Source organism: Atta colombica, unplaced genomic scaffold (assembly GCF_001594045.1).
Source record: "Atta colombica isolate Treedump-2 unplaced genomic scaffold, Acol1.0 scaffold331, whole genome shotgun sequence".
NCBI classification, from domain to species: domain Eukaryota; kingdom Metazoa; phylum Arthropoda; class Insecta; order Hymenoptera; family Formicidae; genus Atta; species Atta colombica.
In genome coordinates, this window is record NW_017259439.1 from 253,204 (window position 1) to 278,588 (window position 25,385).

General features: G+C 35.3%; 1 protein-coding gene across 1 annotated transcript; it reads right to left on the reverse strand.

Annotated features, from left to right (window-relative positions):
• Window positions 1-25,345, reverse strand: LOC108690602 (homeotic protein proboscipedia). Its single transcript, XM_018197974.1, has 3 exons — window positions 24,820-25,345; window positions 2,124-2,266; window positions 1-1,896 (listed from the first exon to the last, which is right to left on the reverse strand). The coding sequence occupies exons 1-3, from the start codon at window positions 25,343-25,345 to the stop codon at window positions 1-3; spliced, it is 2,565 nt and encodes an 854-aa protein (XP_018053463.1).
• Window positions 25,346-25,385: the final 40 nt, after the last annotated feature.

Consider the following 25,385-nt stretch of genomic DNA (forward strand, 5'->3'; position numbering starts at 1 on the left):
TCAGCTGAGCTGGTAATATTCGGGCGCGAAGTCGTTCGCTAGATTGCTGAGGAAGTTGAAATCAGACGAGCTATTGCTGTTGTCGGCGGATGGCGGCGGCGCCGCGGCGGTGTGTACCGGTTCTCCGTAGAAATTCCCATAATTGCCATAAGATTCGTTGTTACCGTCAGCCTGGCTAGCGCTTCCGGGTGGCGTAATAACTGCTGCGGTAGCAGCTGCAATTGCCGTCGCGGTTGTCGTCATGCCAGGCGCAGGAAATGGATCGGGAGACGATACGTAACTATTTGGAATGCTGGAAGCCTCGCCGCCCTGATGAACGTGCAACTGACCGGCGGTCTGCTCATAATACGCGCCCGGATGACACTTGTTTCCGGATCGGTAGTCGCCGGAACTTGGATGCATTGGCGGCTGATGCGTGACATAACCCTCGGCGGTATGTTGTTGTGGATGTTGTTGTTGTTGTTGGATATCGTTAAAATAATGCTGTCCGGTTTGCGCGGATACAGCAGCGTGTCCATGTGTCGCTAGATTCTCGCTGGTTCCATGATAATTGCTGCCGGTTGAATAACCGTAATTTCCAGATGTCATATAGCCTTCGGTGCTCTGCTCATTTTGCGTCGCCGAGTATCCTTGACTGGAATTGTACGCATTGGTACCTTGCATACCTCTGTGATAAGCATGATAAGGTGGTCCAGTTTGAGGATATCCATTATAATCTCCGGTACTACCGTATTGCAACTGTTGCTGATGAAATTGCATGTTAGCGCCGTACATTGATCTCGATGCTGTGCCCGTTGCTCTCACGTGATGCGCTATTCTCGAACCCACCGCTTGATTTTGTCTAACGTACAGAGAATTCACCTCACTTGGATAAGAGATTCTTGGTTGTTGATACGAATCTCTGGTGCAATAACTATTTTGCGACTGAGTCTGTTGCGATGCCGTGGGTATACTTTGTCTATTGGCGGGTACACCGTTTCGATAATCAATGGTCGGCGTGGGCTGATATACTTGCTGTTGAAAATGTGCTTGCTGGCTGTTCGAGATATTTCGGCCACCATGCGGCGACATCGTTCCCGGATTTGTAGGGACATGTAACATTGAGCCTGGCAAGGACGTCGTGGAGGACGGTGAGCTTCGCGGTCTCTGCATGTAAGCTGTGTGAGCCGCTTGCTGGATACCGAGGGGACTGCCTTGTTGAAGCTGGACGGAAACGGGAGTACCGGGTGTCGAGGACGGCGTTAGGCTCCTCGTGGAATTCTGACCCGGTAGTACCGGCGTACTGACCGTCGAGTCCGGCATAGCTAATAGCACACCGTTGCTTGTCACCGAACACATGTCCTTCGTGCTGGCCGATGGCGATTTCTTGCTCACTGAGATCTGTTGTTGCTTCGCTGTGTTCGGACTTTTGTGACCACTCTCAACCTTCACTCTCACTTCACCCGACAATTTTTTCGTCACGCTCGGTGATGTCACTTCACTTCCATCCTGCGACCTCGAATCGTCGTCCACTATCATCTTTTCGAACGAGCTGGACACACTGTTAGTACTACCGACGCTGCTGGCACCATTGCTATTCGTGTTAAAGCCTGGATTACTGTTGTTGTTGTTATTGTTGTTGTTAGTCGCACCAGGGGTATTATTGTTGTTACTGTTTCTTCGACCGGAAGAACCTAAATCGGTAACGTCGCCAGTAAGAGTGCTTCCAACGTCGCCCACACCCGAAATATCACAGTTATGACAACTCTTCTTTTCATCGTTATCAACTGATAACATTTTGTCATTCTTAGGCTTTTCCATACCATCCGAAGTGGAACCATCTTTCTCGTCTCCATCTTCCTTGCTAAGTGTTTGCCGCTTGTGTTTCATTCGTCGATTTTGAAACCAAACTTTTACCTGAGAGGAAGATAGCGATATTTATATGGCTTAATGGTTTACGTTTTAATTATTAAATATAGATGATGGATATAATGCATCAATAATCGTGCAAAAAAAAAGAAAGATGTTTTTTTGTAACACTTTTAATAAAGCCAACATGAAAATATTTTAAAATAATTGTAACGTATTAAAAATAGAGAAATGATGTAATGATTTTTATAATATTACTTAATTAAAGTTATTACCTGTCTTTCCGTAAGATCCAATGAAGCTGCGATTTCTATCCTTCGCGGTCGACAAAGATATTTATTGAAATGAAACTCTTTTTCTAGTTCGAGAAGTTGCGTATTTGTATAAGCTGTTCGTAATCTTCTTGGTAGACCATTCTCTGTAAAACAAGAATTTTCTTTTCAATTTATAAATAAATTCGAAATATCATAATGGATTTTGTTTAATATAAGATCAATTCAGTTATATCTGTGATAATTTATTTTTGCATCTTGAGGATATTTAGATATTTTACAAATATCATAAAGATTTTATCAAGAAATTCGTTATGCAAATCATTCATTTTAATTTTCGATTTTATTTTTTGTAGCACGATGAAGTTTTCGCGCTCCGATACTCGCTTTGTCTTTATCGCAGCTCTCTTTTTTGTTTGTTACAGGAAGTAAATGGTATCCTAATTAATGATCATTTAAGCAACCTAGACTATAGAGAGGAAGAGAGAGATAGGGAGAAAGGAGGAAGGGATGACGACACGACATCCTTAACAATGCATAAGCGAAGATTCCCGCGTGGCGAAAAGGACCATTCTGGTGTTGTTCCGGCGAGTTACTGGGCTCCTTAGAAACTTTTGGGCAAGTTTCCCACCAGCACTATTCCGTGTCGATGTGAAACACCTCCTAATTGTTATCGGATAAGAAACTTGTTCCGCGATAACAAGTGGAATGCCACATAGGATCGAGAGGACGTGAAAACATGAGAGGGAGGAGACGAAGGGATGGTATAAGGAAGCATATCATGGTTTATTCGAGCAGATTTGGTCTAGAAAGTAGCGACCAAGTATCTCACGGTACTTTGTTGAGGCATGTGGCGTAAGAGTAATTTCCACCCAACTGTAAACAATTATTAATAGCCGCCTATCGTAATTACAGAATTCGCTGCATGCCCCAAGGAGTAATATTTCAATCAAACTTGATGGCTCGCCGAGCTTACGTTGTTTAACAAGACGTGTCTTGGCAAATTCTCTAGGAGCAACGTATATTTTGAATGTTTAGAAAAACTTTTTCCAATACATTACTTTCTGACTATTTTGGATTTTCTGTCTGTCATTTAAAAATATAAGAAACACATTGGCGGACATCAACAACATAAAACAAATATTTTATGCTAATATTTTATTCTATCGATGATACTGACCACCTGGATGTCAAGATATTTTTTTTTTATCAAGAATCAAGGGTGTTACACTTTTTTATCCATGAGCCGTATCATGAGAGAAGAAAAAACCGATACGGCGTGACGCAGTTTGGAGTAAAGGGGACAGCGAGGGAGAGGATGGTTCGTTTCGTAGGGCCGAGATGCTAAACTACCCCATAGCGTGCGAGCGGATATAGGGTGGCTGAGGGGTGGTTCGACAGTAGGATGAGTCGTCAGGGGTTAAAAGAAGAAAGAGAAAGAGAATAATCGAACGAGACAGAAGAAACGAGACGTGGAGAAAACGAAAGGTAAAAAGAGGAAGGTATAGCGACTAAAGAAGGTCAGAGAGGGTATGTGATAGAGACGGTCAAAGAAGGAGAGGAAGAATGGAAAAGAGTAAAGACACTCAGGGATGAGGGAGAAAGGTGTAGACTGAAGATGTAGTAAGCTTTGAACCTAGCAAATCCTGCACGTGGAGTTTCCATAGGGTGAGGGCGATGGTGGCGAGATGAAAGTATCGCATGATTGACGTGGGCCTCATCAGCATTTCGGTCTTGCGATTGGTTGGACGAAACTGTCGATCAAACTCCACTCCACGCCCTGTATCTGTTCAATCGTTTCAGGAGTTTAATTCAATCCGGGGATGAATACGGAGCAATATTTGGATGGCAAATAACTACCTGATATAATAAATTAAACCGTTTACTAAATAAAAATATATATATGATATAACAAGAGGAAAAATTTTTTTAGAGAGCTTGTATAAATATTTTTATAATATTTTAAATTATTACAAAAAAATTATTTGTATCTTATACTTAAGTATTAATAGACACAAATAAATCTTTAGATTATATAGTATTTTTTATGCATAGAGATTTTATAGAGTATTAGATATCTTGTTGATAATAATCAAATATTGTTGCTAATATTTATAAATAAAATAACAGTGCCATGTCACACCACTCTTTGCTAATTTAACTTAGTGACAAGCGTTACTGCTTTGTAATGACAACGACTTTTTCTGGACGAAAATGTCGACATTGCTAGCAAGCAATGTTCTTGCGAGATGATGTAGAGGATGACGAACTGTCAAGGCATAGTCAAAATGAAGAGCGTGACCTGACAAGATCGTGTGCGAGGTGAGAAAGATAGAGTACGAAAATAGAATCTGTATTTTCGTATATCATGCTGTTAGGTTTGTCTATGGGTTCATCCGGTTGAGACTGCTACACAGCTATGTAAAATAAATTTATAGCTATAAATATTTTACACAAGAATTATTATGTTTTTTGTTAATGTAGATTTTACTCAAATTTAAACATCAATGTTCTTAATTATTTAAAAGTTAATTCTATGTTTTTTTCTAACAAAATAAAAAATTATTGCAGGATAAAAAATTAAATATCATAGAATATTACAAAATATTAGCAATTACTAAATATTACAGAATAATTGTAATTAATAATAAATAATTATAATAAGTCATTCTTTCTACGATTTAGTCATAATTTTATTTTGTAATTTACACAATACGTTCTATTTTAATGAAAAAATAGTGAAATAATAAAGAAATTAAAGGAAAAATGTGAAAAATGATATTAAAATAATGGGTTTGTTATAATGTAATTTATGTAATAGTTCGTCAATCGTCGTTGAAACAGATGCTGATGTCCATGACAAAACTGACAACCGTCGCTTCGCGCGTTCTCATCAGTAAGAGGAAGTTGGTATGAGTTTACACTCTAAAATGTAACCTTTTGATGAAACATAACTTCGCAAGTTATGCCATGTTTTTCTATCACTTTTTTTAAAAGCATGTGTTAATCTCAACGTAAGCTTTGATGAAACAAAGCTTAACAACTTTCTGAAACAATAGCATTTTATCAATGTTCCGTTCTTATTATTTTGTTTTTTATATTCTCGCGTATTATATTTCTAGTTTCTAATTTTTTTATTTGAGATTAGGTTTTAGTTGTAGATAATTAAAATAAAATTAAATTAAGTTGTAGATAATTAATATAATAATTAATTATAGATATCAATTATGATCATTTTTTAATATAATAAATATTACTTTTATCAAAGGTACATAATTTCTATATAAATATAAAATAATATTTTTAGTAATAATGTTCTTTTTTACATTTATCTTTAAAAAATCTTTAAATAATAGTACGGCGAAATAGCAATAAAAACTATTAATGCTGTTTATAAAATAAAGTATTGATAACTTTTATTGCTATTTCGTGCGCTCTGACTTAAGAAAAAACTATTTTTGAAATTTTTTGTTATAAAATAAATAACTGTCGAAAATGCAATTATTCAATTTTGCTTTCCATTTGCTCGAGTCTCTTTCGTCTTTATTACACTCGAATATTTACGAACAGCTGGTGAAATTCTCATGCCCTCCGCTTTTTCCTTAATTTTTGCATTACTCCATTACACTTATGATTGATTCGTAGACGTTTTCATTGAACGATAACGAGCGATAAAGAAATATGTTCTAGCAAATACGATCATCAAAGGCAAAAGGAAAAAGTAGATCTTCAATCGAGAAGTAGTTTACACATGCGACCAAGTCGTTCGGATCACACAGATTTTCCTCCTGTGTTCGCCTTCAGTGTGCTCTCGTTTTCTCTGGACTGGACCAGGTCGTTTATAGACAGGTGGGAAGGGTCACATGACGGGCGTCTCTGTAATTTGTCTTTTGTTTCCTCCCGCGTCTGAAGGAAGAAAACTTGCGAGGAAGAACAAAGGGCGGAAAGAACCACTATTTCGAACAGCGTGGAGAAGAGAACGATTACCCCTCTTCGTTCCGTTCTCAACTTCTTCCTCTTCTCTCTTTTCACTCTTCTCCATCTTTCCCCATTCTTTCCTCCGTCTTCCTTCTCGCTCTTTTTCTCTTTCTCTCATTCTTTTAGTATCGAGAGGAACCTGCGGCGGCGCGACGGCGGCGGCGTCGGCAGCGTAAACGTATGAAAAATGAGTGACGAGAATTTGAAACAAACGAGAAGACAGCCGGCTCCATGTCCGTGCTTTGACGTGTCCGAAACAGGTAGACGGCGGTCAGCATGGAAGGTTACCGTGATCGATAACTTTTTGATCGTTTCGGATGCCTTCCAGCGTTTTAAGCTCGCTGAACATTGCAAATCTGTATTCTAGAGAATGCTTTAAAATATCGTAATTATATAACATCTTATTATTGGATTGTCCGGAAAGTTCGTGCCGACTAACTTATATAATTTAACAAATGTATACTAAAATTTAAATTTTCTTTTCAATTTTCCTTCAATATCGGCACGAACTTTCCGGACAACCCAATAAAATATTAATTTTAATATTAATTTTGGATTGTCTGTGATTGGATAATTTTATGATAGTGAAACAATTTGTTTAATTTAAAATTTATATCGAATGTATTGCTTCAATAAAATTCTTTTATCAATAATATTTATTAATATATATATATAAACAGCATATTATAAATTCTACATTTTATTGAATTTGGATTTTACAAATATTTATAAATTGAAAAATCAATTTTCAATTGCCATTTTGTACTTCAAATCAAATTGGCATTAGAAATAGTACTAATACAAAAAAAAATTTACATTATAATGTTCTACGCTTGTTTGAAGCGATGGAAGAATTATTCATCGCGTAAGAATAAAGTAGGTATTTAATGCGCCATTAGGTAATTTGTGGCGGATAAGTAAGGGAAGACTAGAAGGTGGAATCGGCATAAACTGTGGCTCATTACAGATTTACAGCAAGACGTAGGACGGGCATGGGTGAGAGGCAACGAACAAAACTAAACGCACGGGAACAGAATGAAGGGAGTCCAAGTGGAATGGCTGGCAGGAAGGGCTCTTGGCTGCTTTGGTTTTGGTGGGCTGTCGGGGGTTGCGGCCTCTGCGTTGGATACGAGCTATAATCAATTAACAGTGAGCAAAACAAGAACTGCGGCCGACCACCGACCACGGCCGCAAAATATTTCGTACCTTCCTGTTCCAGTTTGGCTGGAACCCCATTGCTACGTTCAAGTGGCTACCTCACTTGCTGATAGGGTTGTGGTTCAGAGGAATTGATTCTAGCATTGTATCATTATGTGACAATTTAGAACATTGATATTACCAATCAATTTGAGTCATTGATATTTAAATTTAAAACTTTTATTTTCCAGTGTGAGATATTGATGTGAGCTGTAGTATAACGTATGTAAAACAGCGAAATAGGATCTATATATATTTAGGATTATATGAAATATTTCTTTTCCCCAAAGTAAAATGCTTCTACATAATTTGCAAATCGCAAAACGTAGTTTGCAAATACAAACGCAGAATAAAGATTTGCAATGAAAAAACAAACGCAGAATAAAGATTTGCGTTTGTTTTTTCATTGCATGCAATTGGTTTTCGTCTGCGTGTTTCTCGAACTACGTTTTGCAAATTTTATGTAAAGGTACCCTAAAGGAGAATAATGCAAAATACTGACTATGCATTCTTTTAATCATAATATAGCGTTAATTTTAATAAAGAACAATATAATACAATATTTATAATCACGAAATCTTTGTTTGTTTTGACTCATAATTGTATCATTGTATGTCCATATCTTTCTGACTTGGTTTTTGTCTGGCATAATAGCACTTCAGATATTAGCATAACTTTTTATATAGTTATCTTGTTGTAATGACGGAAAAAGAGAGGAGTCACCGAGCTAGCTGGCATGTAGAGTAGACAAAAAGAAGAAGGAAAGAGGGGGAGAGGAAGCATGAAAAAGGATAGAAATACAAGAACGGAAGAATGGTGATGGTAGGAAAAAGATATAAAAGCGGCACGAGAAGATTTGCGTGTTCGAAAAAAGTTGTTGGCAACATCGCGAGCCGTCGCCGTCGTCGTACTCTGGCTTGGTGCTGCCGAAGACACGGCAACGTTGGTGCTCCGCACCAACCACCGCGGCAGCCATATTGGACATGCACAGGTTCGCCAACCTGTGATTATGGTGGGCGAGACGGTGAGCGGCCCTTCGTGCAAGAAAATTGGACGCAGGGATCTCTCCTGTGGTGAAAGAAAGGCAAAACGTACATATGCGTGGTTCAGACTGGCTGGATACATCAGAAGGCGTTGCCGATGCAACCTGCAATCATTGGGGTGGTACGACGAGGCACATTCGACTTCTTCGTGCACGACTGGCGAACGTGCAGTTTCGCATCTCATGTTGATCCACGCGATAAAAGATTATACATATATACAAGTATACCTAAAGATGTAAACCTGGCCTAGCTCATTCAAAAATGTTCGTAAAAGTTGCGGTAACATGAGTCATAATTGAAGGGATATGATCTTTGATTAATGATATTTCTGGATTCACTATGTGATAGCATTAGATGTTATTTCGTAATAAAAACTCACGAGATTTCGTGATGACTATTTAGTATTGACGAGTTCTTGGAAGCTGATGTCGATCACAATATTATCAATCATCTAGTTCAGAACGTGCCATATTGTTTATGGCAATTATATAAGATATTTATTTTGCAAATTATGGAAGTGAACTGTAAGTGAAGAAATTTCCCGTTTTTACCAATTCTCTGCTTAGCGACTTCTCATACATATATGAAATAATTACGCAACAAGATTCATATAAGCTAACAAACAAGTCAATTGGTGTTTTGTTCCGTGATCTGCAATTGGAACTAATTCTGTGATTGCTGCATATTCTTAGAATGTGCTTGCGTATTTTGCCGTTTTACATATTTTTTTTTTATAATTACTAGTGCAACATTAGTTAAATAATGGCTTACGTAACAAAGGAAGTCGATTTCTAGCGCATATTATTATTTTTTTTTTCGCGAATTGAATATCAATGTTTAATAATTTGTAGTGTGTTGCGATAATGACACGACATTTTAAATGTTTCGAGAAAAAATTAAAAAGAATGGAGTTTACCCTGAAAATCTCTATGCAAAAAAATATTTAGTTATATGTCAAATATAATTGTTGAAATAATATACTTTATGAGCAAAAGTTTGCTCATGAGCAAAAGTTCGTCAAAAAATATAGTATTACATCGAAAAAAAAACGCGACTGAAAAACAACAATAATACTTAAGGTATAGGGTGCTCGGTGAAACGGGAGTGGTCTCCAGGGGGGGATGAAAAGCCATCTTTCCATTAGACGCGAGATTGATTTTGTGAGCGCACCTTTTCGTAACGAGATGTCGGTGTGCCCCGATGTTCGAACACTAATGTGATTAAAATAATCCAATGATGATCAAAATACATAACGGTTCCTGATTTTCCCGGATCAATTTCCTCTTGTTTCACCACATAGGCAAATTGGGGGTAAAAATAAATTAGAATTACATATGGACGTTATCCTGGGTTAAGCCAGGGTTTAAATATATTAAAATCTTGGATCAAGTATACTCAATTTATATATATTTCAAGCGTGTGTGTGTAAACAGTTATAAAATCGATATTAATAACAATTTTATGTATTTTAGTTCCGCTCTCATAAATATTTAAGGCACTTCTATTGCAAGTGCTGTACTTCTCCCAAGGAACAAATTCGAAACTAATTTCACGACAATTTGCGGCACAACGTAGAATCCTTCAACAATTTTTTGAATTATGGTTCGAGTTGAGAGATTCTCATTACATCCTCCATTCGCGTTACGACCGCCTTTTTCCGAGCTCTTCTGAGCTTCTTGTCCCGGAGCAAGCTTCTTGTCTACTGCCGTCGTCTCCAACCCCTCTTCCTCCACCTTCTCCTCTGGGACCGAGAAGTCGCAGTCGGATAAAAAGTTTATTTTAATCTTTACAAATTTTAAATCCTTCACGGCTTACCCCAACGTCCATGTAAACCGTCGCGAGAAAGAGCTAGCCCCTTTACTTCTTTCATCTTCTGCGACCCAACCTCCGTAAATTTTGTATCTTCTTGATATTCTGACCGAATACTTTACAAACATTTCCTCGTTATGTGACAATGGCAATTTCATGTCCAGAAAGTTCTGTTCTGTCCTACTTTGTCTTGTTTAGTATTTTGTTTTTATTATGTGTGTTGTCGTATCGTTTTGAATTTTTCTTTGTTATCTTCTGAAATATCATTGTTGAACATTATCGAAAAATACTTTTTACATATTTAAAGTGGTCAGCTAAAGTGATCAGAGATGTCAAAGAATTTGCGGGTTATCATAATCCATTGCTAATGCAATGCTTCAGTCCAATGTTTCAGCTCATTAATGAACGATAGAACCGTAATATTCTCACCATGCCAAAACATTTAATTACAGTATATTTAAGAATGAAATTTTATACAGATAAGGGATCATAAAAGTTTTCTACGTAACAGTAATATATCTTTCTATTAGACATCGCTAATTATCAATTGTGTTAAGATAACCGGACTCTAAGTTTATATGCTGTAATATTCAATATATGACCTACTCGCTGCTGGATGGGTAATTACACGGTGAATTTTACAGATAGCACTAATAAGTCGTGCAGGCTGTTTGACTCGATCAATTTATTGCTCAGTTTGTTCATTCCGTTATTGTCAATGAAGCAAAATGCAGAACGCTGTAGTATGATGTAATATTTCATAGGTAAGTAATTGCTTTCTATGACTGCCAAGAGATAGTTGTTAATTTTCGTATAGTTCATTTTATTGTAACTATGTATTTATATTTTACAACACTATATTTTGTTATTTTTTTGTTATTCTTGACCATGAATTCTAATTATTTGCTAACTATTATAGAAGTAAGTAAATAAATAAATAAGTAAATTGTTTGGAAAATAGTTCTTATTTGTGTATTCTTACATGTCAATAAGTAAATATATTAATAAACAAACTTATAATCTTATAAAAATAACATTAGATTAATTTATTTTTTATTTCTCTAATATTTTTTATAAAAAAGAGAAAAACATATAGTTAGACATATTATATATATATGTATATATGTATCCAATATGACCTAAATGCTACTTTTTCTTAAAATTTTTATGGTACCCTTCTAATTATTCGAAAATGTCTTTTTTTAATGTTCAGAAATATTTCTTCTTTTAAATCTGATCAATTTTTAATTTTAGACTCAGTAAAAAAATTGAAAAAAATCTAGCTTTGATAAACCATGTAAGACTTAATTACCTTATTATTAAAATGTAAATACTTTTTATAGTGTATTAATAATTTTCAACAAAGTAAATATTATATGCATTATACTTTAAATTTTCGCATTATTTTAATATATATCCTTATATTTATTATGTAACATTGATAATTTGATAGATCAAATAATTTCAGATACTGACTATCAAGTTTTATTATTGTAAATATGTATTATGTAACTGTATTATTACAGTAGGTACAGTAGGTAGTACATAGGTAGACGAGCCTAAATATTAACATGGTATTATTACATTGGCTAACATTGGGGACGATATTCTATGCGTAGTCGTGTTCGAGAGAATGAAGAATCGTACACGATGTTTCGAGTTTCGACGGATCAATATCGCAGTAATTAGGCGTCTGTCAGCTGGGTCGACTCGTTTGAAAAGAGAAGTATATGGTCGATAATCATGAGCAATTTGTGCACGCCGTTTTCTTTCCTAAGTTTGCATATGTGTGTTTATAGGCATATATGACCATCATCTATACTAATCAAATATTACTATTTTCTTAATTAAATATGAGCTACATAAAAACCTTTTCAAGTAATATTAATAGCAATTTTTATTGAAATAAATTCTAATTGAAAACTCATCTCGTAAAAAAGTTAATATATCTAATATACAACGTATTAATACATCTCTGCTATATAAAAAAAAATAAATAATTTTACACTGCATTGTGCATTATATTATAAGAGGTAAAATTAAAATTATAATTATATTATAAATGATGAAAATATCAAAAAGAGAAAATTATGAAGCATAGCATGAAATATAGTTCTGGTATGTACTTTTTATGTGTAAAAATAATGCGTAATTTGTCGAAATTCAGTTCCTGCCTGCCATGTATGTAGAAGCAAAACTAAACTTAGAACACGTTTCATTAATCGCGTTACTATGAGTTATTACGTCTGACATAACGAATGAACAGAAATCTTACCGATTATTCGAATTAGCCGAGAAAAACGTCTACCGAAAGAGAAGTTTGGTTCTAAACATGCATCAGGCCGTCCGCGCGGCCAATAGGAAGTGACGTTTATACGCAGCCAGCAATAAATTAACTAATATTACGAGTTACCTTTAATTAGTCTCGACCCAGCGGCAACGCAAGGTTTCCTTTTTTGATTTTTTCTTCGTTTTATCATGAGACGAGTGGGTTATTAATTACATGAATTTCTTAAGAACGTTCGTTATACTGTACAGCATTTCAGGTAATTACAAAATCACATGATTGACTTACAGCGAAACGCTAAAAGAATCGTTTCGAAAGCAGTTTTAATTATCAATTTCCGCTGAACATGGCGATTAATTAATCGGCGAGAGTAGTAACAATGATTACGAGAACGCGCGACTGCTAACGGTCCGATTTCTTTATTCGACTTATTTAATTTTTTTCTCTGTAGATTTTGTAATAAAAATTTATATGCATAAATCTATATTTATATTTTACTTTTATCAATTAACGTGCGTATTTATAAATAAGAAATAAATATGCGAATTTATTGATAAAAATAAGATGTAAATACGAATCATAGTATATATTTTCTAATTCTAGACAGAATAAAATTATTCAAGACATGAAACAACTTTTCAAATTATTATTGACTATATTCAGATTTTAGAGTCCATTACGTCAGCTGGATTATTTATAGGATATATTATTTCCAAGTGTCTCTCGTTGTGCGCTCCTAAAGTCGCATCAGAAAGTAGTAAGCGCCACTTGTTCGTCGAAATTACGGCGCTGATCGTAAGTCCTAAAACGTGCCTGGCATCTTAAAAAAGAGAAAGAGAAAGCTTCTCGTCTCGAAGATATAAAGGGTGCGAGAACAGAAAGAAAGCAGGAAAAGGGATTCAGTGGTTGCAGTTAAATAAAACTGACAAAAATCGGCCCCGGAGGGCACGAAGGGTCGGTCTTGGGAGAGGGTGACGGAGAGGAAGGATGGATACATGGAGAGTACTCAGACGGGCGCCATGTGTATAATAATGTTAAAGAATGTTAAATGCGAGAGGGTTTTGGAGATCCGAGCCGCATACATTAGTTGTTAACAATGCTATAAAGGACACTCGCCCTGTGTCTCACCCTTCATCTCGGGGAACGGAGATATACAAGTTTTCTCTAGCGCGACTGGATTTACGAGCACAACTTCTTTCCGCGATTCTTATGCAGCGCAATTCAGTAACATAGCGGATAAATAGTAACATGTAGTACTTGTATTGGAATCAATTCTCTACACGTATAAAATAATGTATTTCACATTATTTTACACAATATTGATAAAAGATCACAAAATTTGCTATTATTGCGTATTCATATATAAAAAATAATAAATACTAATTGAAATAAAAAGTATATAATAGTTATTCTCAATAATACTTTAAGCGATTGCTGTGTCCTGTTTTTAATATAAATGTTAAAAAAGGTTTTTTTAATATTTAATACAATTTTATGTTTTATTTTCATTCTAATAACATATATTTAAAAGTATTATCTATAATATTTCTTTTGTTAGAAAATGACTTTTAAGAGATTTTGATCTTTAGCGATAATGCTAATGTGGTCTGAACTCTGGAGCTCTAGAGAGTCCAGTACGTCCTAAGCAACCCCGTATGTAATAATTTACCACCCGTGTCGACTCGTGCACGTGGTCAACCCTCGTGATAATTGTTTAAACCGACCACTGGTCACCCCTTTAGACTGACTCAAACACCATCGTGAGATCAATTCTCTCCTACGAGCTTCGTGTACTTTCTATAGGAACTTCATTACGATTGAATCATTCTTCCTCTATCGCAAAAGTGAGATTATAAATTAAGAAATGTTTTTTACACTTATTATATTATTATATTACATTATTACCACAAACATTAACATTTTTGATAAAATAATTTATAATTACATGATAATAACTCGGGAAGTAGATACATTTGCAAAATATTATATGATATTATACAACATAATTTGAAGATTTGTAAAAAAGAAATGCTATTGAATCTGTGTTTAGGAAAAGGAAAAGAAAAACTTTACGAAAGAAAACTTCTGTCGAGGGAGAAATGCCGCGAACGGAAAGTTATCTGCTCGAGATTGATCAGTTTCAAGCTTTGTTCTAGCTTCCTTTATTCAGTTTCGTTGAAATGAAGGAAGTTTTATATAAATACGATAAAACATAAAGTTTATTTTATTTTAATATAGTATATCCAGAGATAGTCAATACATAAACATTAAGATAAAAATGAAATATTATAATATTCTTTAAACGATAAGAATCTTATTATACATATGAGAATACAACCAATAAGAAATAAGAATTAAAGGCCCTGATGATCGAAGCTGGATTTTTGATTAAATAATTTAATGTGAATTTTTATGTATGTTCATGCATATATATAAAAATCTAGCATATTAAGATTTCCTTAATAGATATTAAAAATTTAATTGTGATATTATTTCAGTAATTTAGCTGCGTTTTTAAATCCGATAAAATTCAGCGCGCAGTTCAAAATGACTACAAATATAATATGTATGTACATATATTGTATATACATATAAAATCACATTGAATTATTTAAGAATCAAAGATTTAGCTTCGACCGTTATGAGTCTTTAATTCATATTTCTTATAATATAGTAATATTCTTTAAATTAATGATGAATAACGAAGTGAAAACAAAGCAAAACGAAGATATATGAAATAAAGCTCTAAAATAAGTACCGAGTAGAATAAAAGCACCGCAATGGAAAGGTTTGGATGATCTCCAAGAAATATAGCGACAAGAAAAACGCAACGACAAGTGGAAGAAAGAGGGGATAAAGAGCCCGAATACTCGGTCGAGTAACGAATCCAGAAGAGGAAGTCTGGAAGAGCAAGAGTGCGATAGCGAGCAAATAATAGGGAAATGATTTGCTCCTTGTTAGATAAAGGCTCTGCGAGGGGACTCGTGAAAAGAAATATTGCTCCCAATGAAAGGAAGTGGGCGATGGGCTACATGGTAGTGGGGCGCTGCGGGGTATGAGGGTGGATCCATTCACTTGTAACTGCTTCTTCGCTGGTCGTGTCGGGTCATCCATACGCGAATTCTACTCGATTAAGAGTTAAATAGTATGGGCATGCTTTGTCACGTTCAAACCACATATTTCCGGTTTATCTTTTGGAATATCCTTTATTTCTTTTGTAAATTATTGCGTGATGATAACTATGGATATATAAATTTGCATAGCATTCCATTTATTACGTAGATATTTTTAATATAATTTTTTACTTTGTTTGCGAAATCATCCGTTTAAAAAAGATCGATTTTATATATTGACCTCTAACTTGTATTGACAATTTTGAAGATTTGCGATTGTTCCCATTGAAAATGATTTAATAATAGGTAAAAACGTTTGTTATGAATTATTATATCTGAATTTATTATTAAAAGTTTTAATTACAAGCACATAAAAACCACCGATTGACTCATTAGCCTTCGACTTTATATATATTTATAATTTTTTAGATATCGATTGATTGATTTTTTTTTAACATTTTTACATTAAATTATATAAGAGAATATTAATTACTATTGGTATATTAATAATTGGTATATTTTTGGTATAAAATATATCATCTCTTCGTGCAATCAATAAAGAAAACAACATATTCATTAATTTTAATATATACATCCGTCCACATAACATATACTTACATACATACAGCATATATAGTTTTATTTTCAATTAAAGGTTATAATAAGATCACAAAAAATATAATAATGAATATAACAAAAAATAAAATATTGTTTAAATAATAATTTTTACATATATTTTTAAATTTAAGTGATATATATCTGCTATTTCAGATAACAATATCAAATATTAGTAATATCAAACCACAATTTAAATTTTGCATTTCTGAGTGAGTTGGCTCGAGAACAAGGTGTTATCCGAGCAACGTAAAAAGATTAGGGTAGAGGTGCGATTCTGGGAATGAGTCGACGCGTCCAGCGAACGGAGAGGGTGAAGGCTGGCACTCGCGCTACGCTCAGGGGATGGGGGATGCCCGTGAAGGACGGAGGAGGATGTGTTGGTAGGGTATGCATGGCGGCGGAGAGAGTCCAGTAGCGATCATCAATCAGAAAGGCAGTCAGCCGTCCGTCAGTCGGCCGGCTGGTCAGCCACGTCCAGCGCGTACAGAGTTTCGCGCGGGAGGTTTCCTACGAATTCGCGAGTCATGCTTGGACTGTCATCCTGACAATCGATTGAACCTGAGCACTAACATCCAATTCCGGAATTGTTCTTTCCATTATTTTGCCATGCCTAAAGATTCTATTCGGCCACTTCGTGAAGAAAATACAGACATAAAGGAACAGCCGAGCGGAGACGTTTGATCTTCAGCTCGTTTATTAATAGAAAAATGCAATCGCAACACATCTTAATTTAAATAATTCGTTTTAAACTGTTTACATATAACAACAAAGACATAAGATTGTCATTATGTAGATTTTTAATTTCATAGTAACATTATATATATTCAGATAAAGATTAAAGAAGATATACACACAAAAAAAAGTTTATTAATACGTTAAATATAATATTAAATAATAATTGATAGCATAGTGATGTGATTTTGATATGTATTGTATATTAGAATTGAAACGGTTCTACTGCAATAAAAAAGTTGATTTTTCTATTTAACAAGAATACATGATAATATATGTAAAGATATGAGGAATAATTCACAAACATTTCTATATTCCTATATTTAGATCGACTGAATTGTGTAAGAAAGTTAGATATCACGATACGCATGTTTCTCTTCTCAAGAAGAAAGTAACCTTTCTCAAAAGTATTACAAAAGAAGGTCACTTGGGATTCTTCGTATAAGACTTTTGTATACAGTTATCTAAAATGACACAAGAAATCGGAAATATCTAATAGCAATTTTTTGTACAATTAAGTTGTTAATAAACTTATGGAATTTTCCATTCACTTTCTCTCTCTCTCTCTCTCTCCCCTGATATTATCTATGCTTCACGTAGCATGACTTTTTATTGACGTCCTGACATTTTATAAACAGAGTGGCTCGAGCCGGATTTTCCCGTCACGGTTCCAAGTTGACGTCGGGGAGTTGAAAATCTTTCAGCGCGATATTGGCTTGGTCTGGCTAGCTAATTACTCTAGACAGTCCCACTCCTTTCTGCCGACAATTTCCCCTTTGCCACCCACTCTCTTTCTACTGTTCTCTCTTTCCGTTAGACCTACAGCGTCCACCCTAGCGTAACCGTGCGTTGTCTTCGCGAAAGAAAAGAAGATAAGGTAGGGTGAGGTCTCCATTGCTTTCGGGGCTAATGTACCCTAAAGTACTTATAGTCCGCACTGGTTGTAAATGTTCACGTAAAATTGTCAAATTAATTTTAAATCTGCGTTATTTGTCTATAGACTGGCAATATTTAACAAAAAAAGATTTCGGACAAACCGTGTCTATGGCAATTTAATAGATTTAATGCAATCCTTGTATCAAAAACTGTGTGAATTTGTCGAATGTTTATAAATAATTCTCGCGTGCAATATAAAGGTTGCTTTTTTACCATTAAAAAATCAAAATTTGTTTTCTGTTTCTTTTACATTAAATTGTCGACAAACTTAAATTAAAATCGCAAAATTATAAATTGAGGTCTGATCTTCCAGCAATTCAAACGCAGTTTGCTCACCCAAAGGATGCAATTCTCCATCCGTTGAAACGAATCAAAAGGACATGTCGTATCACCTCGCTCGCTGTGGTCCTACCGTCTCTTGTCTTGCAAAACGGTGCTTCCTTGTGTCAATGTCCTGATGTTACATCTGATGGCTCAAAGAAACGTCAGAATAGCTTTTGAAAGCGTACCTACTCACCCAACAGAAAGAAAGAGAGAGAGAGCGGCACTTTGATCACCGAATGACTCGCGACTTTGCATTATGAAGCTAAACTGTCGGCGAAGAAGAAATGTAGGCTTTTGCTCCTGTAGAGTTGAAAACTTTTTATCGCTCTGTGAGGCCCATTACAGGCAACAGGTTTTGGTTGATCCACTCCAGGAAGAAGAGGGGTTAACAGGTAGGAAGGAGGCAGAACAGTTTCCAAATCTAAATTATTTTATACATATGCCTAGAATTGAAATGACGATATTAAAATTATATTTGTATTTCACTCGATATTACGTATTGATAAGATATCTAAAATATTTTTTCTACTTTTATAGTTTGATTAATCGTTTAGAAAGTTTACAGCGAAATCCGAGTGGACCGCAGGAAATCTACAAGAAATATGACAGGTAACATTGAAGACAGTATATTACCTGTTATGAAACGTTAAAATCATTGCAAACTTGTTGATCTCCATTTTTCTAGCAAAAGAAGGTTGGCAAAACTCTAATCAGACGTGAAGCGTGCCAAGCAATTGCTCGAAATAATCCAACTTTCTCTTGGCGATTACGTGATACTCAAATTATGATAAAAGTTAATGGTAATCATCGTGATAACTAAAAGTCAGGAGTTTCCGAGTTCGCTCGGATCAGACCGTTATTTCTTCGGTCGCTTTTCCACTGCTTTATCCTTAATCGCTCTTTCAGCCACCCGACATCCCTGTCTGGCATGGCGCGATTCACCCTCGCGACTCGACGTAGCCAGGCGGATGGTTCCGACCGGGAAAAATAATGCATTAGAAATTCAGATGACCGAGAGAGGAGGTCGCGCCGCGATTTATCAAATAAAAGCGGTAGTACAGTCAAATACCCGTCCATGTCGTCAGTGGAAGCGACAGTTCATTTTTAATATAAAGCGTGAGCGGGGGTGAGATCTTCCGGGATGCAGTGACAAAAAGAAAAAGAATATGGCAACTGTCCTGCCGAATCACCTATCTCTAGATCTACGGATTTACAATAGGAAATATATTTAATGGTTTACGAAAGTTATGGCTGTAGATAATCTATCATGTTAAAGGCATATCTTGTTTGCACTGTGCCTAAGAGATATTAGGTGGAACTGTTTCTTAAAATGTGAAAATGTTAGTCATATCACTATGTAAAGTTTCTAAAATTATATATTAAAATTTCAAAACATAAAAGGTATTAAAAAAATAGATAACAATTTTTTCTATTGTCATGTGATATTCGTGACTTGTCCACCTCTCCATCCATCATAACTCTCATCGTCTCTCCCTTTACTTTACGGCTGAAGTTCCTTTCAGATCCTCATTCCCATCCCATGTTAATGCTTAAACGATTTATAAACAGTTTGGCAATTTATTAAACTGGCAGTCAGGATTCTTTAAATACAGGTCGTGAGAGATCAATGTACTCGCGTTACGTAATTTTAAACTTTGTTTTTAAATAAAGACATTTTGGTTATTTCTGTAAACAAATTTCTATATCTCGTTTAAATAATTGCAATGGTTTATATAAAAAAAATCATTTAATACAAAATTATGTATTTAATATAAAAATATTGCGAAGCAGACAAGTAAGAGGATTATTTATGTTAGAAAGAATGTAAATATTACACAAATCAGAGAAATTTAGTAAAAGCAGATTTTACTTTTAGTTAATGCGACTAAAAAAATGTTAATATAATTTTTTGTGTTGTACAGAATTAATACAAATAATTAGAATGGTTGTTAACAATGTCACTGTCTCATTTAATAAGATAAGAGAAATAAGATTTTTAATGGCAATAGATGTTTATTTTACGATTTATAGTTGACCCTCTGGCATATGTTATCGCCTTTTTTGTAAATTTTTACACCTCCTTTCCTTTTACGAGTAGAATAACAGATATAGGAACCCTCAAACGTCTTTTATTTCCTGCTAGAAAGGGGAAAATACGAAAAGCAAGGCGAGAGATGTCTATCTGACAATATCGTCGCCATTCTAGATACTTCACCTTCGAACATTTGCATAAAATTATTATTGTCGCAGAAAATCGCGGTTGTTTCACTTTCTTTATGGAACATTGTCGAATATCACCAATTGGTTCGTATTATGTTCCTGATCGTATATTACATATATGTAGATATTTGCATTATATTATATTATATTATATTATATTATATATTATTTTCTCCATAAAAAGAAGACGAGAAGATTAATAATTTATTTATTCCATCATATCGATTATTAATAACGTAAAAGTCTCTTTTTATTTTAAAAAATTATAACGTATAATTTACAATTTTATTTGAAACAAGAGGGAACGATAATAAAAAGAGAGAAAGCGAGAGAGAGAGAGAGAGAGAGAGAGAGAGAAAGAGAGAGAGAGAGAGAGAGAGAGAGAGAGACAGAGAGAAGTACAACGATACGAACCCCACGCTTTTATAGCGCTCCATTTGGCGTAACAACGAGCGTGGAAACTTCTTTTAGTGCCGGGCTACAGATTCCGGGCCGAAACATGCGTACGATTATGGGGTTTCAGATTATCAATTTGTTATACCGTGTTTATTATTTGAGCTTTGTGCAAACGGGTGAGCCACCCGCATCTTGCTACTGAAACCCTCTGCTGCAGCTGTGGAGCGTCATACTTAGACGGTTTGGGGGATAATCTGGAATATTTTATGCGGTGTATTCTTCCAGATGTTTTGCGCCAATGTGCAAGTTAGAAAGATTGTATGTATGAGAACGTATGAGAACTACGTTTCTTCCTTTCTATAATTCGTCTTGCCAGATTGAACGGAGTCCGCATCGAATATTTGCAATCATCTCGCACAACGGTTGTTAACACTCCTCGCTGTTTGAATGGTAGCGACTGTAATATGTATTTGTAAGCATATATCAAACATTGCGTACATACAACTTTTAATCTGCCGATTCTTTAGTAAATTTAGAAGCAGTATAAAATTTGTTTATACCTATGTCACCAGTGATTTAATAACGATTAATAATAAGTTAATAGTAAAAAATGATTTTTATTTATAATGTATTATGAACAGTATTTTTAATCGGAAGAACGTGATTAGCGCAGATTTATCATTTATATCAACGAATATAAAAAAGATTATTTTCAGTATATTTTATTATACATTGAATTTATTTGTATAAATATTGTCGTTATAAGACTTTTTTCTTTTCCATGAGCAATGTTAGAGACAACGGATTGTGGAATATCATAGTAGCTGGGATTTTCTAGGAGAGTTATCTCTAATTCAGTGAGGATTTACTTGCCAATGAATCTTTAAATTAGATGCTCCGTTCTTTTCGTACTGCGCTCTTTCTCGAAGGGTAAAGCCCCACTCGCTCAATCACCTATATCATGGAATCGCCAAGTATAGTCAATTCGCTTCCACCCTTCTTTCGTTATCGAGTCTTTATGCCCTTCTTTCCCTCAGTTTCTCTCCGCTTACCAATATTTGTGTCTCGCCATAGGCTTTTAGAAAATCCACTTTTATATCCTCGTTCCCGTTATTTTCACTCTGTTTGTACAAGTCTAAAATTACATCGTAATTTTATTTAACAATTTTGCGAACATCAAGTATCACCGTTAGACTATTAGTGACATCAAATATCACCGCTATATTAATTAATGATGGAAACGCAGCCCGACGTAGTTTAGTAAGAAGCAGTTCGGCCACGAAAATGGCCGTCCCGTAGGAGGATGTAAGACGAAGGATGGAAGATAGCAGTGTGAGGATGATGATAATCCAGCTTCTAGCCTAGTCCTATCCCGAGGGATGCAGGGATTAATTGACACATCGGCGTCTTGGAGGAGTCTGCTGGGTTGACGCCGCTTTGGCACCCACCGACGTGACTGATGAGACGCCTGGAACAAGGCGTCGGGAAAAACACTCGTAGATTCGTGGCTTTTTTGTAGAAAAGGTATCCAGCAAGAATTACCGACGAAGCATGGAACGTCGGTCGCGCCTCTTCTCCTGGCAAATAACTCAACTAATCAGACCACGTTCTCCTTCATCGTCCCATCCGCGGCGTTCCCGAACTAAAACATCTCAGCTGGAGGGCACGTAGATGTAACAGATTGAAATTTAATACGAGCAGCATGGTGACACATACGAAAAGACGAGATGTTACTTAAGGTTTCGTAGGACATACCATCCTCATAACGGAGGTAGTGCCGTCTTGGATAGAAATTCATTAATGAGGGTTCGACAGTTAAAATCGTAATAATAAGATAATGAGTTTAATTTCTGTTGGTTATAATTCATGAAAATTTAGATATGATTAAAACAAAAGAGAAATGTACTTTTAAACAGAATAAGATAAATTCAATCAAAAGCTGAAAAATAAATTTAATATGAAGTTTTTATTAATATTATTGCAGTACTTATGTTTTAATATTACAAAAATAATTTTTTTTTTAATTATATATCTAGAAAATTAGATTCAAATTTTAATAGATATGCAATTTTTGTACGCTCTTATTGTTAGAAGTATAATTATAAAGAGATGCACGCTTATTATATATAGGCTCGCAAATCACAAAGAGATGACCGAGGCAGCGCGCGATAAGGGATAACACGGTAGTTGAAAGCAAAGAGCCGACGTGTACGAGGCGTCGGTGGCGGCACCCCATGTGAGTTATGGCCGTCCCGACGCTCTCTCCCGCTAGTCCTGGGCTCAATTTACAGATGATTCCGCGTGTTACCGCCTGGCCAGCGGCTGGTTAACCTCCGTGCCAAACACTTAATCTTCCGACGTGTCCTGCGGACGGACCGACCACGTTTTGGAGTCGGCACGACGTTAAATCGCCATTGTAGACCCAAGATCGATGTGAGAAAGAGAGAAACAGGGATAGATAAATAGACCAAGACGTTTGTAGGGTCCCGGACGTTACCGAACGGTGACCCTAGTGGCCCATAAAGTTAGTCAACCCTTATTCGGATTGTATCGTTATCCACTATTATTATATGAGCTTCAATGACACGTGGTATCATGTAATTCAACGTGTAAATTAATGCACATTAAAAAGATATAGTTTACATATTCCATTTATTATTATTTATTGTATTTAATAAAAGTATAAGTATAATTAAAAGTCTTGCAAATTAATTTCATTGCTAAGTCAGGAAAATATGTGTGCAGCACTCGTTTTCCGAACAACTTGTTAGCTATTGTAAGGCGGATTATCGGAGACCAATAAATTTGTATCGTGAATCTCTCCATAAATTTATCGGTTGGTCCTCGATTAGCTTCGCAATAACCAACAAGTTGTTGGAAAAATAATTGCTACAGATATCTTTCCGTATACATAACATAGCGAAGTTTCACGATATGATATATTTATTTCTATATAAAAATACTATACAGGATTAAATTTTCATGTATATTAAATGTAATAATAAATGTAATACATAAATAAAATATGTAGAACGTATTTTTTTACATGACACATTAATTTTACATGTAAATTATACAGTATTATATATTGTAAATTACAAATGCACGAATTGTGCAAATTAAAAAGCATAATTCTGTCCAGAAGTTATATTGACTTTCTGTTTTTGAAAATTTTACCACATCTGAATGCCATATTTTGTTCAGATGACAATATATCATTATTTGCTATCTAAATATTTGTAAATGTCTAGAAAACTGTAGTATTGATAAGTTATGTGTTCCAGATGTATCACATCGCTAGTAGGAAACGAAAGGCTTGAAACTGTTATTAGCCGTCGGATAGGCACCCCACGGTGAACCACAATGTAGCGGTGAGGAGTCAATAGACTCCTAACGTTGTAAATGGCATGCCGAATCCTAATAGCTATGTTAATTGACATTCACGTTTGTCATTATACTTTTTTGACAAATTTCATTATTATGTTTGCTTAATATAGATCTTAATAAAACTAAAGAACAGAAAAACAATCTATTTCTCTCAATTCTCGACTCCCTAAAGTTTTTAAATATAGCTTATATAATGAACATAATTTTTAAATAATATATTTTTAATCAACAATGAAGTTTATAATGTCGATTAGTTCATTTTTAATTTATCTTTTATAATTAAAGATTAAATAAATACTTGATTGATTTTCAAATTATGAATTATTAATTATTGTTAATGAATAATAAGTAAAATAATTGGTGCAAAGTATGGTAATTTTTCGATGAATATATTATAATATTATAATTATAACGCGTTATCTTCATAGTGATGATAATTGAAAGAAATCTGTTTTTCATTATTTTTTAAAGTTTTAATTTTTCTAAAACTATTTTTTTGCCAAAAATAATGTGATGACTTATGAAATTACACAGTTTTGAGTAACAAATAAGTGAAAAAGGCCATATTTGTTTGCTTGATCGAATATAGTCTTGTTCGTTTATTGGTTTTAAACATTTCTGAGTTAATTTTCTATTGTTTAAATAATTTGATGACTTACCTTGCTGATTACTTTTCCTAGTAGTTTTCTTTTCCTTCATCCAGGGATACTCAGGAACGTTGACACCCGAGGGGTCAGTGACACCATGGGGATCCATCATGGTATGATATGCTGGATGATGAGCACCAGGACTGATGGAACCACCGGTCCCCGGTGAATGTGCTAGGCTACTATCCCCAGCTAATTGTGGCAATGCCGTCATGAATTCAGCCATGGAGGGCTGACTATTGATGAAGCCGGTTTCGGCAGATCCACATGTTGGATCCATGGCTGGATGATGAGTTCCGTGCGGGGGCAGCCCGGCTGGGGTACTTGCCCCCGTGGCCACCGTGGCCAGCCAGAAGCCGCCCCCTCCGTCGTTCGCCAGGACGGGTGTCGTCGGCCTCGTCTTCACGGTCGATAGCTCTTTGCTCGCGTGGACCAAATTCTGAAGATGATTGCTGAGCTGCAGATTGCGAGAGCTGGACAATTGCGGTTGGCGCAGATCTTCTTCGGGATGTACCAACGTTTGTTGCTTGCTACGCATGGGACAATACGGACTTGTAGTATGTCTCTTCTGATGAATG

Bases quoted from the DNA above. Each gene is read 5' to 3' on its own strand.
- LOC108690602 (XM_018197974.1), bottom strand. From the start codon at position 25,345: ATGCGTAGCAAGCAACAAACGTTGGTACATCCCGAAGAAGATCTGCGC. The intron at 2,267-24,819 runs GTAAGTCATCAA...CTTGTTTTACAG, and splicing joins TAGGAAAAGTAATCAGCAAG to AGAATGGTCTACCAAGAAGA. The intron at 1,897-2,123 runs GTAATAACTTTA...TCTTCCTCTCAG, and splicing joins TGGATCTTACGGAAAGACAG to GTAAAAGTTTGGTTTCAAAA.